The following is an 18,820-nucleotide window of genomic DNA, read 5'->3' as shown; positions in this document are numbered from 1 at the left end:
TGCATGAATGCTAACAGTTTTGCATGATGCATTTGCAATAGCAGGTTACGACATGAAAAGCCCACAGAGCACACTGTGCTGTCCACACGCAACATACAAGACAAGCCACAATGTCCACTGACACACACTCTCTTTATCACACATACTTCATTAGCACTGACCCAAAAGTCCTTAAATCAGTTCTTTTCATTGAAGTTTATCTTGCAAGTAACTCAAACAAGTAACTCAAATAAGGAGACTTAAAAGTCTCATGCTAACTAAGGCTGCATTTATTAGTTCAGAAATATAGTAAAAACAGTAGTATTGTGAAATATTACAATTTAAAATAACCGTTTTCTATATTTAATATAGTTTAAAATGTAACTTATTCCGGTGATTGCAATTACTCCAGTGATTAGCTTTTGTGTTTAAGAATTTTTTTATTATTATCAATGTTGAAAACAGTGCTGCTTAATATTTTTGTGGAAAACACGACTTTCAGTACTATTTAAATAAAAAAATTTTTTATTAAACCTCAAAAGGTTACTTGCTGTTACTTTTGAACAATCTGATGCATACTTGCTGAATAAAATTAACGAATAATAATAAAATTTACTGACCCCAAAAGTTCAAGTGGTATTAAGTTAAAAGTTGCTTAATGTAGTCCATTCGCTGCATTTGAATAAACCAGTGTCACCTCTTTTTCATTTTATTTGACTAAAAGTTTGCATTGTTAGCTGCAAGCTATCATATCAGAAGACAAAAATGTTACACTGTCTACATTTACTAAGAACTGTTCTGATTGTGCTACCACGCACACACACACACACACACCGCTTGATTGACCCACTTCAGTCTGTCTCTTAGAAAGGAGAAGCCTCCTACTTGAAATGGATGTTTGATTCAGAAGTAGGTGATCTGATCCAGTATCCTCTTTCCCATCTTTAACACTATTGTCTTTTTGAGCTTTTTGGGATTCACATATGTAGAATTGGTCCACATATAGGAACCCTTGTGTCTGAATCTATAGGAATGTAGGAGGAATATATAAACACAGTATGCAAAGTTATGTACATTTCTGTGTATGTATACATTGCCAGTGTGTGTGTGTGTGTGCTTGTTTTTGTGTGTACCGCATGTGCTTGTGTGTGTGTGATGAGAGAGGGTCGCGGATGGTGCTGCTCTGGTGTTCCTCCCCTCAGCTCCTTCTCTCTGTTGCCATGGAGAGACCGTTCTCCTCTCCCATAGGAGAAGAAATTAACACCATTTTTAACTGGCTCCAGGGCCTCCCCCCTACCAGAGAGAGAAAGAGAGAGAGAGCTCCTACAAACACACACTCGCACACCTACACAGATAACCACACACAGACACGGTCCTGGTACACACCGCCTCCCTGAGCGGATCAGGGAGGATGTGTGCATGTGTGTGCTAGTGAATAAAAGCTTTCTCCATCTCTATTCTGGGAGGATGCAGCTTTGGGACAAAAGAGTGTCTCACTCCATCTCCCCCTCCTCATATTCACCCTCCCTACCCTCTATGCCACTCTCTCTCTCTCTCACTCACTCTCTCTCTCCTTTGTAATTAACTGCTGCAGTCTCTCATTAGCGTTGTGATCCTGTCCGGTTGTCTCACTGTCTGCACCCCCTCTCCCCACCACGCAATTACACCATGACACCAGGGTCACGTGACCCAGCAGACACCTCAGAGCATGAACAGAGCACGTTTATACCCACATGCAAACAAGTGTTTTATTTCTTGTGGTTTGGGCTTATGCAGGGCCATAACCACTGTAGAGCTTGATGTCTTCAGATTAGCGGTCGATCGATGTGGGTTTTTGAAATGACTGTTTATCATTTCTTTATTTTTAAGATTTACTTTGGCATTCATGGCTATAGTACAGAGAGAAGACAGGAAGGAAAGTGGGAGAGAGAGGGGGGACGGGACCACGAGCCAGGACTCGAACTTGCCAGAAACTCAACTATGCTATGTGTCAGAGTGCTGCCCACAGGCTATCAGATATGATGTGCCCACTAGTTATGAATTATTGTTTATATCATTAGATTTAGTTATGCATTGAGATGAAAAATCTTTAACAGGATATAATGGGCCAAAAAAACTATACGTAAAGTGACTTATCTTGGAGTTAAATTTGATGTTAAATGGTTAGCACATTTTATTACCCTCCAAGGTTTATGACTTTCTTCTTTCAGACAAATCCAATCAGATTTATATTTAAAATTGTCCTTGCTCCTCCAAGCTGTATAATAGCAGTGAGCAGGTGTTTTTTTAAAACAGATCAAAAGCAGTCAAATAAAGGGAATCCATACATGAGAAAACTTGCCTCATATGGCTCCAGGAGGCCAAAAACACATCAATTCGATTCAGGAGGCCTTAATTCACATCGTGGAGTCTTGTGGGGCATGTTTTGTTAGGAATGTATGTACTTCATCTAAGTTCTTCAGGACTGTTAAAAAAAACACCCACCCACTGCCATTATAAAGCTTAGATGAACTCACTGGATTCATCTGAAAGAAGAAAGTCATATACACCTAGTATGCCACCTAGCATGACTAAAACATGGGCTAATTTTCATTTGAGTCAACTAACCCTTTAAATGAGAAAAGGGCGTGAGAATTTATTGGATCATAAAGACCAAGTATAAAATAGTTAATAAATACCATTATCCAGTATCTTACATAGCCTGCATGCAAGTGATTTTAGTAGAAAAAGAAACTCCATTCAGATAAAGCTGTAAAGATTCAAAAGACATTTTTTGGAATAATGAGCACTGGGAAGCACTGTATTATGATATGAATTTGGGTCAATTTTCATTTAATGTTGACTCTAGCAGTTACACGACAATGTTCTGCTTGACTACAAAAACATTTTAAAAAATTGCATATCAGACATACAAAAATATTTTAGGCAAGCACGATCAAGGCCAGAGCTTTATAGTGACAGACTAATGCAGATGACAGTTAATGATCAGTTGAGTCTGGGTAATGTGGGTGCAGGGAGTCAGATGGAGCTCAGGGAAGAGCTGCACCCGTACGAGGAGCTGAAAGCGTCCGTCACACCCTGTCAGAAAGAGAGAGAGAGAGGAGGGGGAAAACAACGAGTGGCTGAATGAGAGGGAGGGTTAAAAATGTAGAAAGAGGGGAAGGAGAGAGAAGAGAGTAATATGGATTTAATGGAAGAGCATCGTGAACTTACAGTGGCAGGAAGGTGGAGAGAGTGGTTTGGAGTATTGAAAAGAGGAGAGGAAAGAAACAGAGGGATTACACTTCATCTTTCCTTGACCTTCATGCACAAAGATTCACACACAGCTCCCCTGGCCTGCACCTCTCGTCTAAATCCTTCACCTCCTGCTGAGAGAACGGGTCTCAACGATTTGTAGGTTTGAACCTTTTGCTGGCCTCACAGGTTGGAGATGGAACTTTAAAAGGTGACCTGTTATCAGATTTGCAGCAGGCTGATCTGAATCTTCTGCATTGTTGAAACAGTTCCCCTCTCACACTCGTGCACACACACCCGCACACACATTTCTGGCTGTTCCACTGTAATACAAATATTTCCCCCATTTTCCCTCAAGCACTATATCACTGTAATGTGTTATGGCAGCTTTAACAAACAAAGCAATTCATAAATATACTGCTGGATATTAAGTGTCTAGGTGTCTGATAGCAGACAACACTCAGTTTGCTCTCAGTGTAATAAAATTAGCGATGTTTGCTAAGACTAGCAGCACTGTATGTATTTATATGGGCAGTTTAGAAATAAAATTCGGTGTGTGAGACACTCTGCACCATTTGTGCTGTGGACATGATATCTCAAAATTTGTATCTTTTGCAGAAGACGTGCAATATTACTTTAAGAAATCTTCGGTTTTTCCATGGCAGAGGATAAAAAGGGTGAGAAACAAATGCAGTATACTTACACTGAGGCCAATCACCTAGCAATAGCACTAAAAGCCACTCTGAAAGACTAAAAAGACTAAGAGTGCCCTACCAACCTCCTATTAACACTATAAAACTAAAAACAACTCAGAAGAGGAAAAGGCAAGTAAATAAAATCAATTCTGGCAAACTTTATCCCCCAAAGAAACTAATGCAAAGACAGCTGTGTTTCCATTACCTTTCAAATTACACAAACTGAAATTGAAAAATACACATAATGGTAACTCGTCAAATTCATAAAAGCTGACATATTTCACAAAGTTTTTAAGCTACCATAAGGTGATTTTTTTTGAAAAAATTTACATATTGTAAAACTGCAGTGAAAACCGTTCTTTGCATTTGCAGGTCACTTTGCGTACATAAAAATCACATGATCATTCTTTGATGTATTATAACCTCCAAGAAACACCTCATATGTGACCACTCTAAGGGACTTTCCTTGCCTTAATGCTTTATTGGATAACCACTTATTTACCCTGCACAGGTCTACAGCCCATTACGACTCATGCGTCATGGCACGTAAGCATCCCAGAAGCGGCTCTTTACACTGCTCTGCTAAAGATACACGCACATGCCTATATAAAATAATGGCTAGTGCGGTGACTGTAATATATGTCAACTTACTGTAGCCATGACTTATCACAAGAAGAAACATTAACATTGGTTAATGGAAATGCCATTGTTTTTTTTTTTTCAATCAACATTTATAAAATACCACTAAGGTTTTGTGCGAGTGGAAATGCATCTTGTTTTTGTTCTCTCACATTGTTTTATCATTTTAGTTTAGAAATGAGTTTGTGTTTGGCATCAGTGAGGAAAAGTCGAGATCGATGTGGTGACATCACAGTAATGTTTCACTGACCACTCAAGCTATAAAGTTCAAGCTATTGAGTGTTTTATTTTCGAGAAGCATCTTAGACATATCCAACATGTCCTGTTTGGTGCCATAACACTCATGTTCAGTTACACTGCTCTAGCCTATCAGGTCTTCTATACCTTTTTCACTGTAAATATTTGCTAGGGCTCCTATTCTCCATTGGCCCATGCATACGTGTGTGTGTGTGCGAGTGTGACCCAGCTGCCTCCTTTCTCTTGCCCCCTCCCTTCACTGCCCCTGTGTGTATGACTGTTCAGAGACTCTGTCTGTGTGTGTGTGTGTGTGTGTGTGTGTGTGTGTGACTGCCAGAGGGGTGGGGGTCGGGGTGGCCGCTTGCCGAATCAGCCCCTCCAGTCTCCTAGCAACAGAGCTGTTTGGAGCGGGACGGGTGAGAGAGGAAAAGAAAGAGAGAGAAAAGCAGAGAGAAAGAGAATAGGAGGGATAGAGAAGAGGAGAGGGGGATTGAAAAATATGCCACATCTGGAAAAAGCAAAGGCTTGCGGGGTCTTGAGAAAAGAGAGAGACAGATAGAGTTTTAGAAGAGGAAATGCTGATTGCTGCTGCTGACAATTCACAGCTCTTCTTTAAAATGATGAGAGGATGATGAAACCGTGCACTTTCAGGCCCTGAAAGCAGCATCTCACACACGCCAGTTCAGCTCTACAGCGGTTTAATGATTAAACACATACACTGTTGCTCCACGTCGGGAACAAACAGTCAGCTCTACCTGTGAATCTAAACACTGTGCTTTTTGTGCTTTGAGGAAGAGTGAGAAAAGAATGCGTTCACCTGATCAGGGTTAATAACTGATGCTAAAATACTCACTGTGTGAGTCATACTTTCTGCTACCACATTTGCTAACTGTTTATTATATTAGTAATTTTCCGCCATTTTCAAATTTAAAAACTATATTTTAAAATATTTTAATGCTTGGTTCTGATTGGTCCATCTTTGCATTCTGTAAATATATTTTAACACTAAACTGTATTATTCATAGTTTTAAAAGTCTATTGATTTGAATAGACCAAGTTAGGCTTTTTAATACATAGTTCTGACTGGTTGATCGTTACATTCAGTTAATACATTTGTACACTAAACTATTATTCTCCACCCTCACAGTCAACTGTTTTCCTAAAGGGGTAAAAATAAAAAAAAATTGTGTCATCATTTACTCTCACTCACATTGTATCATATGACTTTGTTTCCTCAGAGGAACCATTTTAATGCAAAACATCCAGATATTTCAGAAATTTTACATTAAAACTGTGGGGGACATTCTTTTGCACTTCACAATCCTGGCCACTAGGTTCCCGTTCGCAGTAAATAAATAATCGGCCATTCACTCTATATCCAATACAATACAATACAATACCATTTATTATGTTATTTAGAGTAATATCAGATCATATTGGGATTGTTTTGCTATCCGATTTAAATGTGATATGTTGTTTCTGTTGCACACACTGCAATTCAGTAAACTTTACACTGAACTGGCCCATATTTGGATCTATGTAGGTGCAGAATGGCGTCATTGTGTGTCGAGTTTGGCCCAAGTTAGGCCTTGGGTAGAGATGAACAGATCACCCTGATCTGGCCTACTTTAGTCACCCACACACTTGTGTCCCAGACTGTGATGTGCCCTCAGATTGGGGAAAGGGGCGGGGGTTAGAGGAAATGTTTGTGTCTGTGAGCGCATGTGTGAAGGCAACCGGAATGGAGCAATCGAGCTGAGATGGAGATGTTTGTAGGACAGAGAGAGTCAAGCACACACAGTCCTCCCCCCACGGCTATAGCCGAGGCTTTCTTCTCAAAGGTATTGCAAGAGCCTGTGTCTGGTGTCCTAGAGGGACCATTTCTAGAATATTCTCTGGTAGACAGAGAGCAGGAGGATTTCTGCATAGGTGTGGCCCGGTCACCTCGTGACCGAGATCATGAAACCAGGTTGGTGCATGTTTGACTGATCGTGGCATAATAAGAGTGATAATTATGACGAGAGGAGGGAATGCATGCATGAGCCGGACGGCTGGAGAGGGCCGGATTAAAGCGAGCCCGCTCTGTGTGCTGGTTTTAGTTGCCATGGCAACCTTCATTACCTGGCACTTGGGAAAGGGGGAGCGAGAGAAAGAGGGAGAGAGGGAAGATGGAGCGGGACAGAAGAAAAAAGAGGAAAAGAGAGCAGCAGAAAAAGAGAAAAAAGGAAGATGTCTTAGGAAAAAGGTGACAGAGAAAGAAACAAATGGAAAAAATAGGAAAAAATACATTAGGCCCTCTGGGAATCAAAGTAGAAATGTGCAGTTAAAGAATAAGGGAAAGAAATTAAGTGAGGAGGAAGGAGAGTGACAGCTACTTCCTTCTTTTACACCACACCTGCTGTCGTGTGTTTAAAAAATTTAAACCGGCAATACAAGCAAGCTTAATTTGTTACAGGTTTAGAATCTAGTAACACAACAAAAGAAGGCCAAACTGAAGCATAGAACATATATTTGTGAGAGTGGAGGTATTTGTTTAAAGGTTAAAACAAATAATCAAAATAGAGTGCAATTTAATATTAAAATGATAAATTTTACTATTCAGAGGTGAGCTATTAGTAAAAAGAAAGTCCCCTCAAGAAGTGTACTGTAGCTCTGTGGAACTTCATCAAAAATGACTTGCCTAAGCAAGAGCAGTTGAACCAATGGTGTGATTTTGGGGCGGTGCTGCCTGCATGTTTGACCAATGAAAGACGAGAGGAGTGTTCTGGAAACCTGTTTGAAAACAGTACTTTTGCAGTTAAATGCTAGTTTGTTAATGCTAGTGGCACAGCAGTCTTAAAGTTAAATAAGTTACAGATACTTTGAAAAATGATGTGTCATTCTAAAGTTAAGCAGAGAAAGAAATAATAAGAGAAATAGGTGTGAAAGCAACAAGAAACAGTTGGCGGTGGGGCCTGTGTGGGACTGGGGGAATAAGAAGGTTGTCTGAGCGAGCAGAGTTCCGGCAGGTGTCACATGACCCGCTGCCCTGCACACCTGCCCGAGAGCGCTGCCAGTTGCCATAGCGACAGGGTCAGCTTTATGGAAAGCAGGGTTGAAGGTGGCGATGGTGGGAGGTGGGGCTGGTTGTATGTGTGTCTGTGGTGAAGAAAGCAGTTATTTTTAAAATGCTGCAGGAAAGTGTTCAAAAACCACACCGTATTTCTCTCACACACAAATCTAAACAGTGGAGATATTTTGTAAGAAACCCCTTGAGCTGTTGAGGACTTAATATTAGATTCAGATCAATGAACGTCTGAATAATACACTGCACAAAGAGACTCTCTTAGCCTTATAGATAGCCACCATAACCTCGGGGCGGTACTCATAAAGCCCTGTAGCACAGGCACTGTTTAAGTGACTGAGTTTAGCATAAATGTGGAGAATGCAACTCGGAAATCCAAATAATGTATGAGCTGAAAAGATTTGTGCCCATAAAGATGCCAGTCTATAGACTGGTGCAGGCAGAGTTCAGCTGGTTGCTGTGTCATTACTGCTGTCAGAGGCCTTTGAGCCTGTCAGAGTCATTCTTACTCCTAAAGTCTCATTCTGCCAAAGCAGACTACAGTTTACTGCTATAAAATGCAGACAGAATTGCTTTGCAGCTGTCTGAAACAAACCTGGAATGTTGTAATTGGGATTTTTGGGGGGCAAATTTATGGTTTAAGACTTTCACCGATTGTAGGTTTTTATACTTATTGTCACTTTACATCAGGCCTAATATTGCGAGCTGCTTCACAAGAGACAAACAGTCATAAACTAAACAGCGCTTACCTCATTAAATATTCATGAGCTTTGTACAGTCACAGAAACTTCACATGCTGTTTAGTGGCGTTGTTTAAGAGAAAAATGAAAATGTCGAACAAATGCAACGGGAGCGAAGATGAGAATATGTTATTTGTTTTTGTACAGAGCTGTTATTTGAACAATCTGTGTTACTGACCTCATGAATATGCAAATAGGAACATTAACCCAGGGTCTGCAAATGTACAGTGGGAAATCTAGAAACCTGAATTGAAACCCAGTAATACCCATTTGTGGTGGTTTGTGAAAAGCCTAATAAAGTATGAGTGATAGGCCGTGTTCACATTGCAAGCCGTGGGGGCCGTTCACACAGAATGCGTTTTTCCATTTCTCTACGCTCCTTTTCCATTGCGTGTCTGTCTACACACAATAGACAGATGTGGTTGACCGTTACGCTTATGTCGCAGTGCTCACGTTAAAGTAAGTTCACCTTTTAAAAAACACATTTTGAATATATATTTCCCCATTCCTCTTATTTTCATCTCATGTTTTTCAAAGCATAAACACATTCTTTGTAAAAGGTTAGGTCATGTTTTTTTTGTTTGGCTTTTAGTATTTTTTTTTTTTAAATATGGCCAATATCACATTTAAGTGTATAATGGTATGCTCAGAAAGAATAATAACAAAGATGGTGCTCAGAAAGCTGGCCCAAATCAGAATCACAAAGATTTCTGCTGTTGGCTGCATTCCAAAAAGTAGCCATACTTTTAAATGTTGACCTTTCTTCTCTTTTTCATAATCACATTTTCTCTCTTTGTCTCTGCAGTGTTCAGATGGAGGGGCGGCCCAGGACAGCTCTTTAAAGCGGGTTGCTGTGGTGGAGGATTTTTTTGATATCATCTATGCCATGCACGTTGAGATGGGGGCAGATCCCGGACGAGCACCCAAACACGCCGGCCAGAAAAAGACCTATAAGGCGGTGAGCAGTCATTCAGTGCATAAAAACTAATCAAGACAAGCATTTTACTTTTGCTATAAAAGTACATGCAGCATAGGCTTTGTGTGCAGCAATGTGCAAAACTCCCCTCTATGTATTCTTACGACCACACAAGCAACTCTAAAATAGAACATCTGAAAAACTGTAATGAGTGGAGGCTGTTGCTGGGGAAACAGCTGCCATTTTGAAACACCTGTTGAACCATTATAGGCTATACCGTTATGTCTAAACTTCACATAAAATAACACATTTTGTGTATTTACTCTGGGGTTTTTTAGTGCAGTAATGCACTAATGCATGCTAGCGATGCTGGCCAGCTTTTTCTGACTCGCACCCACCCACGTATGTGAAAAACAAACTGATGCGATCTAAAATCTTTTTAAACCTGAACTTGTCTGACCCACAGATGTAAGTCAACATCACTACCTCTCAAACTGTCAAACATGACAAGACCCAAGTGACAAGCATTGCATCATGGGACTTACATAAAGCTGCCTGGCTCGCCAAGCCCAGAGGAAAAATGTATTGCTCAGAGTTTGCCCTTTCGTGAATCAGGACTTCTATTTTTTTTAATCGCAATCACAATTTTTATCATGAAAAATCAATATTGAGATATTGAATCCTCTTTATATTCAAATCTCTGACTTTGATAGCAGACTTGGAAAATCTGCTGATATCTCTTCTGAAACTAAAATATACTGGATTTTTTTTCAGCAGCAGCAGATTCTTAATTTTTTGTATAGGAAAAGCAATTTATTTATTATTACAGGGATCTTGTTTGTGTTTTTTTTTATTACTGTGATAGGATTAAAAAGGATCATTACAACAGACAGTGAATTTACTTTTTCACTCATATCCAGCTGTATTTTACGCTGCCCAAACTGCAGGTATGAGTCAACCTGTGCATCACCTTGGTAAACCTTTTGTCTCCTGTGTACCTCTCTATTTTCCATCATATTCTATCTCTCTCTGACTGTCTGAGAAGTCTGAGAAGTCTCAAATACTTAAGTGTCAGCCAGAGTTTTTGTGTGATGTTTAATGGAGGAAAAAAAAACACTGAGCATTTTTGGTTTCACTTCAAAACAACTCTGTCCAATTTCTTTTCTACAGGTGCCCATAATAACGAATGCATTCTCAACCACTATTCTTAGGTGTAAAGGGAGTTGTGTCTGTGTGTATGTGTGTGACTCACCTCTCCTTTATCTGAGACAGTGGTGAATGAAGTAGGAGGAACAAACATAAACGAGTTAGCAACTAAATCTGAGGCCAAATATGACCAAATACTCTTTTCTTGAAATGTCTTGCAATGATATGAGAGGGATTTCATATCACATGCTTTTATTCCTGTGCCGTGTAAATTCTCTATGAGGCTTCACTGAAGTGTTTTGTGTAGTGTGTAATTATAAACAGGTTATTATGTTTCTTAGCACATACATTCAGCATAGGTGTTATTGAGTTATTGTGTTGCTTATTATTTGATAATGAGGGAGGGAGAAAGTCGATATGAAGACCAACGTTATGCAGAATTTAGAATCCGATCCAATTAAATCACAACACAGACTAGACTTAACATATGAACAGTTCAGATGCAAAAGCTTTTCAGTGCCATCTGATATATTCCTCTAAAATTAATTTCACTTTAATTGCATAGAAAAGGATCTATACACTGCCATTAAAATTTGAAGTAAAATTAGAGAGCCTATACATAGGAGCCTGAAAAAAAAAACTCATTTTAGATAAAAATTTCAGATGACACTTAGACACTTTTGCATCTGAACTCTTCATATATTCTTCAAAAGTAGGTAGGGTTGTAAGTGCGTACCTAGTGTGCTTGATTATGCTCCCCTGTGCTGTGATTCCTTGGTGTGTGAAAGCAGGTGTCGGGTTTCAGCCCCCACTAAGCTCTGTGCTAATCACCTAATTAAAGCAATTAACTGTCTGATAGCCATGTATTTGACATTTGGCACACATTGAACCACTCCAAAACTGCTGGACTGTCAGACAAGTAAAGAGCAGTGGATTCTACGTTCTTATCCGATTGGCTGTGACCTTCATAAATCAGCTGTGATTGGCTTGATTTGCTCTGGTTGAACTGACTTTCACTGGCTGTATCCAGCTGCGATTGACTCTGATTGGTGGTGTCCAGATTCATTATACAGCTTTACATCCGTGGCCCTGTCCCAATTGCCTTTTGATTCAAGATTGTGAAGTTATTACAGATTAATATATTATATAAATTATTGTGATTACATAAAATATTCTACAACTTAATATAATACTAAACAATATTTATTATATTTATTGTAATATTCATTTTTAGGGAGATTCAATACTACTACTATGAATAACTATTATTATGATCCATTAATAATTCAATTAAATGTTAATTAATTTTTAATGAATTATTTTGGTTGTACATTGCTACAATCTAAATTATTTATTAATCATATTTAATATTTAATTAATATTTATTTTTTGTAATTTTAAGAGAGAAATAATAATAATTGATAAATGAATACAAAATCAATTAGTTTGATTCTATACTGTAATACAATCTAAAACCATATTACCTATTATTATTAGTAGTAGTAATAGTAGTATTATCAGTATTAACAACAGTATCAATGCATATCCATATTATGTTCAGATATGCATATAAATCAGCTCTAGATAATTAGTGTGACTACAGAAAAGACCAAAAAAAAATCACCCTTCCTGTTCTGAGCCCACTCTCCTTTCTACTGCTGCTATCTGCATGCTGCTCTCTAGTGGTAACATTACAGGACTGCAATGATGTTGTATTAGGATTGAGACCACTGAAGGGGCACCTATGACACCACTACCTGAAATTCTTAGCATAATTTTTTTTAATCTTTTTATTCTAAAATGTAATTCATTTCTGTGGCTTTGAAATGTTCCTTTTTGTGTATAAACAATGTTGTCATACTTGACCTCAAGTTGTTCTCTCAAAGCAAAGAGAGAGAGGGAGAGAGGGAGGGGGGCAATCATTGGTTTGGAGACACAAAAAAAGAGCACCCCCATTACTAAAGATGCAAAAGATGTTGTGTATGTGTGTTTTGGGTATGTGCGGGGGTAGCAGGGGCTGCACAATGTCCTTGGGGCAACGTTCACCTCCTATCCTCAGCCAGTGCCCTGGAGAGCCCTGCTGTCAGGTCTCATAGCACATGCAGCCCACAGAGACCAGCCCTGCCAGCCTGGGAGGAGGGGGCAGTCTGGGAGCATGGCATTCTGGGAGGTGCGGTTTTCCCTGTGTGGCCTTTTCCCTCTGTGCCGCCCAAGGGGGGAGGGTGGTGGGCCTGCCATTCCTACTGCTCCATCACCCTCTCTGTGTGAAGGTCGCACACAGAAAGCCTGCAGGAGAAGAAAGCAAGAGCAAAAGAGAGATGAGACAGGAACAGAAACGGACCAAAAAAGAGAGGAAAGGGAAAAGAAAAGGGAGGCATGGCAAAAGAGATTTGAGTTTGTATATTTTTATATAGCATTTATGTTGTCCCTAGTAGGAAAATGAATATTTCTGAAAAGTAGTATGCAGCCTTGCTCCCTACACCCCTCAAAAGCTGCTGCCTTCTAAGTGAACAGCTTTCATGTTACAGGCACACTTATTTTGTGTTTAAATGTATCCTCAGTAGGCAGCTCAGAGCACAATAAACTATTTTTGTCATTATGCTTCCTCGTTTCAGCTTCTCGGTTTGTTTAATCTCCCCAAAATGTTGCTGACTCCTTTCCACTCTCTCTTTTGGTTGTCAGATTGCAGAGACCTACGCATTTCTTCCACGTGAGGCGGTGACCCGTTTCTTGATGAGTTGTGGAGAATGCCAGAAAAGGATGCACATCAACCCCAGCACGGCAGAGTTCAAAGGTCAGACGCCACCCTTGCAATTTCATGTATAAATTTGCCATTTTTAATGTTTTTGAGCTGCACACATGAATATGTGCTGCTTAGTAAATAGCTTGTTTTGTTCATTTTATCATTAATTAAAGTTTTGGGAGTGCATTGCCCTTTAGCGGTAATTAGGAAGACAAGATTTCCAAAATCTTCATTAAAGTCAGACTGTTTTTGATGAGCCACAGAGGCAAGACTAAAATTCTGTGCTTCTACGGGCCCCTCGTAATTAATGCATGGATAATCCGTCCCACGCGCTTCCTACAGTAAACATCAGATTAACAAAAAAAGAATGAAAAATAATGCTAAAGGACAAACACAAGCAATCCTTCAAGGTATGACATAGCAGACGCTCATGTGATGACCTTCAAATATGCATTCTGACTGGATATTTGCGTCATTATTGCATTGAGAGACAGTGGTGCTGTTACAAGTGAAACAGCTTTATTATCATCATCGTGTTTATATTACTTATTAAATCAGCAGCGCTGCAATAAGCACCTTTACTGAATCAGAAGAGATTTGCAGAGATTGGGTCATTTTCCTACAGCTGAGATATATGCTATAAGTCATCTATCTGCGCAGACGTGACGTCGGTCTGCCGTTAGTCACAGGCTGATATGACTAATTCACACTGCCACAGATGAGCTACATTTCTTTGAACAAATATAACTGAAATGAAGTATCATTCACAAATGTATAAGCTAATTCACATTCATTAAAAAGTTTTTGTATTTGCAAACTGCAATTCACAAACTCATAACATAATTCATGTTTACAAAATTCGATTTGCAAATGCAAAACTGTGCATTTGGAAAGAATGAATGTTAAACAAACTTTGAATAGTGAGTTAGCTGATCATCTCCTGCCTGCAGGGGTTTTAAAGGGTTGCGTCATCCCTGCTTCCCAAAGCAGTTCATAGAATAAAAATTTGCTATTGAGCTGTTCGTTCTATATAGCGACTGGGAGCCCTGTAGAGTCAGAAGATCTGTGTCCAAACAAAAGCCTGTCTGCATTTATTGTGTTTGATTTTAACAAAGACCCGAGGGGGTTTTAGCAGGGTCTTTTGGAGCTTTGTCTCATGAGCGCCTTCTAGAGGACTAAACTGACTCATGCAGACTACTGAGAATAGATACTATACTGGTCTTCAAATTAAAAAATGATATGTAGGACACGTATGAAAGAAGCTTATAAATTAGACACAAACGCTCCTAAGTAATTTTTTACTATTCAATTTTAGAGTTAGCAAGGTTTAGTTTTTCTTGTTTGTTTTTTTTAATATCCAAGTAGAATACGTTACATTTATCAGAAGAGACAGTAAATACATGTAGAATGTTTTAAAAGTACTATTCTTTTCAACTAAATGTATCTTGGCTATAAATATGAATCAATGTTTCCTTAGAGATTAATCAGAATTGTAGTATATTTCTGTAGGATAATGTGACAAAGATTTCAAAAATGGCTGCTGTAAATGCAGCGTTGTATTACTGGAATAAATTACATTATAAAACAGAAAAATTGTATTATACATTAATACTATTTTATAATATATTTGTTTTTACATGCATTTTTCATCAAGTAAACCTTTGTGAGCATTAGGGATGGCTTTCAAAGGCATTTAGATATCATACAGTCCTTATGTTTTTGAAAAGTCGTGTAATCAATCAGTCAATATGAACTTTCATTTGTTGTTTTTCACCTACAGAGAACGACAGGCCCACCTCTCTGGTCCCAGACCTCATTGATTACAACATGCCTCTCACTGCCACCTATCTAAAACAGATGAAACTACAGTGCATGAACACCAATGAGCAGGTATGTAGAAGCCAGGCAGGAGAGTGAGAGGTACAAGAGCATGGAGATGCTTTGTTTTGTTTACACCACAAAAAATGTCAATTTAGTTTTGTAAATACATAGCGAAGTTGAGTTCGTTGTGTGTTGGTGTGTTGTTTCCCGTCTGTGAGTTTGCTGACAGTTCCTAAACCTGACTTTTAGAGACGATATATGATGCTAAATATGCCTCAGTATCTAGGCAAAACATTTATTGTAAAAGTCACCAAGCTCAAAGGAACTGCGACAAGGCCTTATGGTGCGATGTGTGGTTGTCAAGGTAAACTCTTATAGACGTGGTTGCCTCAGCAACAGTATATGTAATGCCTGGAATAGCAAGAGCTGAATGTGTCTGTGGGTCACTGTGCTATATAAATGGGGTGATGGCAAATACACAACTCCCATCCTTGTGAAAGACAGTTTCTTAAAGCACTGAAATACACTGAAGCGCATGGATGTAATTGTATGGCTGAAAGTACACAGCATGTATGTAGAATATCCTTAGAATAGCTGTAGATACACAAGGGCATATCACTGGGTCAGTGCATTTACAGCTCCCTCAAAAGCTGTCAAGACTTTTCTTTTCTAGGATCACTTTAACTCATGTCTGCATCTCAAAACACAACATAGTATAAAAGCCATTGCAGTTAGGAAGGTTGCTAAGATTGCATGCAAAGCGTGAAACGTAGAGGTAAGTCAATAGGACATTTTATAAGCATGTCCACTGACCTTGGGATAGAGACATTAGCCATGCAGGAGAAACAGAAAAACCTCCATTACAGTTCATATTAGTAACAATTATTTGTGTGGTTTATTTTACTGTATTTTATTTTATTATTTTGACATTAAAGAATATTTTAATTTAATCTAAAATTATGTTCTACATTTAAATGTGTATGAATAGGCAATTTGTCTTTATTTCCTTATGAACCAAGTCTCATAACTGCTGCAAACATTTCTACACCATTAGGAATATAGGTAGGTAGGTACAGTATATGCTAGTAGGTATCCTACAGGCCTGTGGGTAGGGGGCGCCATTGTACCACTCTCTATAAAATAAAAATAATCTGTACAATTTGTTGCTTGGAGTTGGATGATTTAACAGAGCAGAAAAAGACAAACGCATTTCTGGCAGGTTAGCTGAACAACGTGATTTATATAGAACTGTTATAATTGTTGAAAGCTACCTATCCTCCATATCCAAAATAAAAAAACAATTTAATGGAAAATGACAGGTACTAACAGTACTATTATTTCTCTTCATGTCACATGGCAATAAATCAGATAGCACAGATGGAAGATAGTTTAGAGTGTGTTATTCGATTTTATTGCTTCTTTTTTAATGTATTTCTCCTATAGTATGTGATTAACATTCCTATTAACCAATCAGATTTCAGGGCTAAAATTAGGATTAGGGCTCAAACAACATTCTCATGAACAAATCATTTCTCTCAGATTATAAGGTAGGTTGCGGTTAGAAAAGTCTTACCTTCTGACAGCACACCAACAGTCTGTTGTTCAGTCACTGGCTGATGCATATTGCACTTTCTCCATCTGGCATGCTCAATTTTAATTGGCTGGATTTATACAACTTCTGGAGTAGGGGCACAGAGGATTTTTTTGTTTTTGTTAGTCCTTCAGAAAACAAAGGTGTCGTGCTGATACAATGAACGCATTTGAGGATAAAATAATCACTGGATTTATCAAAGTTTGCAAGGTTAGTGACATAAAATTTGTAAATTATACTCAGAGGTTTGTTTGAGGCACTTTGTAGCAAGTAAAGTAGATATTCCCACAGAGTACAATTTCATGTCATTGTATTATTTGTTACACTATTACACTATCGTTCAAAAGTTTGTGGGTTTTTTTTCCATAAGTTTCTTATACTCACCAAGTTTGCATTTATTTGACCAAAAATACAGTAAAATATATATATTGTGAAATATTATTACAATTTAAAATAACTATTTTGATATATTTCTATAGATACTAATTTTGATATATTTCCTGTGATGCAAAGCAGAATTTTCACCAGCCATAGCTCCCATCTTTACTATCACATGAACCTTCAGAAATCATTCTAATATGCTGATTTGCTGTGCAAGAAACATTTCTTGTTTTTATGAAATCAGTTGTGCTGCAATGAAATTATTTCCACTGGACTGATTGATAAACAGGAATTTTAAAAATGTATAATTTGTGTTACAACTAAACAACTAAACAACTAAAAAAAAATTCTGTTGCTTTTAATCAGTTTAATGCATCCTTGCTAAATACAAGTAATCATTTCTCATTTAAAAAAACGTACTGATCCCAAACAATTGAATGGTAGTGTATGTCTTTCTCTTCTGCACCTTAATACCTGCGTATGCATTGATCTTTTCTTGTCCCTGTCTTTTTCCCCCCCTCTCTTTCTCATTGCTCGTATTACTGATGCTCCACTTGGTACCTAATGGAGTCAGCAGCACACACATCAGCCCTCTAAACAAACCTCAGAGGAACCAAATTTCTCACAAGGCTAATCTATGAATCACATGTATCCATGTGTACAGTATGCGCATGTGTGTATGTTTGTACACACATATTTTTTGGTTCACAGCTGTACAGGGCAGTGTTAAATAACATTTACGGATGAACACCGGTCATGCTCTAGGATTCTGTTATGTTAAATCAGTTAATTTGTGGCCATTAGCTCCTCTGTGGGGTCCCAGGATGTTTTGTGTCAGACCTCTTCCCTGCTAACAGGGCAGTGCTGAAGAGAGGAAGTGAACACAAGTGAGTGTTTTACATGGAGAGATAATTCAGTGACAGTCTGAAGGTGAAAGCGACTTTTCTTCTCTCACACACACACGTCTCCATCTACACACCTGCATTTCTCACCTTCTCTTGAGCCTCACTGATGATTACATTCTTCCAGCCTGTTCTACTCTTCAGGCTACCATGGTAACAATAAACACGGAATCAGAGACGAATCCTGTAGCGTGGAGTCTGGATTCGTTTGTTTGTTTGTTTGTATGTGTGTGCTGGGAGAAAAAGATTCTTGGTAATGTGATGCTAAATAAATGGAGCTTATTAGGAATGTACTTTTAATTGTCAGGGCAAGTTCAAGTATTTTAATAAATAAAGCTGAGAATAGAGTAGTTTAAAGCCCAGGTGCTTGAGGGTCTTTCAGAGAAACAAGGAAATGAATTAAATTCCATGTTCAGGGTGTATTACTGCAGAAGGGGGATGGTTGGATAGTGAAATGAGGGGTTTGTTTGTGCTAAAAATGAGGAAGTGGCACAAACCGGTGGGGGTGGATACTAGTCTTCAACACAGCATTGGTATTGTGAAGGTTTGATCTGAGCAGATGGGTGGCACAGGGTGCATTATGGGGTTTTCTGGACTGGTTGGGGAGGGGAGGCGATGAAGAAAATGTTGATGCTAACTTTACCAGAAGCACTAGAACCTGCTGCAAATCACAGCAAACTTTCTCACAGCTTCATTGTCATGGCAACGGCGGAGGGAGAGAGGTGTGTTCAC

At 38.8% G+C, this 18,820-nt stretch overlaps 1 protein-coding gene across 1 annotated transcript in view; it reads left to right on the top strand.

Annotated features, from left to right (window-relative positions):
* Positions 1–18,820, top strand: part of nol4la (nucleolar protein 4-like a) — a 36,110-nt gene that overhangs the window by 7,098 nt on the left and 10,192 nt on the right. Inside the window, exons 2-4 of the mRNA XM_043246446.1 lie at positions 9,394–9,546; positions 13,333–13,444; positions 15,174–15,283. Coding sequence (XP_043102381.1) covers positions 9,394–9,546; positions 13,333–13,444; positions 15,174–15,283 — 375 coding nt within the window. The remainder of the gene's footprint in view (positions 1–9,393; positions 9,547–13,332; positions 13,445–15,173; positions 15,284–18,820) is intronic.

The sequence above is a fragment of the Puntigrus tetrazona genome, chromosome 8 (genome assembly GCF_018831695.1).
Source record: "Puntigrus tetrazona isolate hp1 chromosome 8, ASM1883169v1, whole genome shotgun sequence".
NCBI lineage: Eukaryota > Metazoa > Chordata > Actinopteri > Cypriniformes > Cyprinidae > Puntigrus > Puntigrus tetrazona.
The sequence above is the reverse complement of the archived record's forward strand: the minus strand, read 5'-3'. Positions and strand labels throughout refer to the sequence as shown.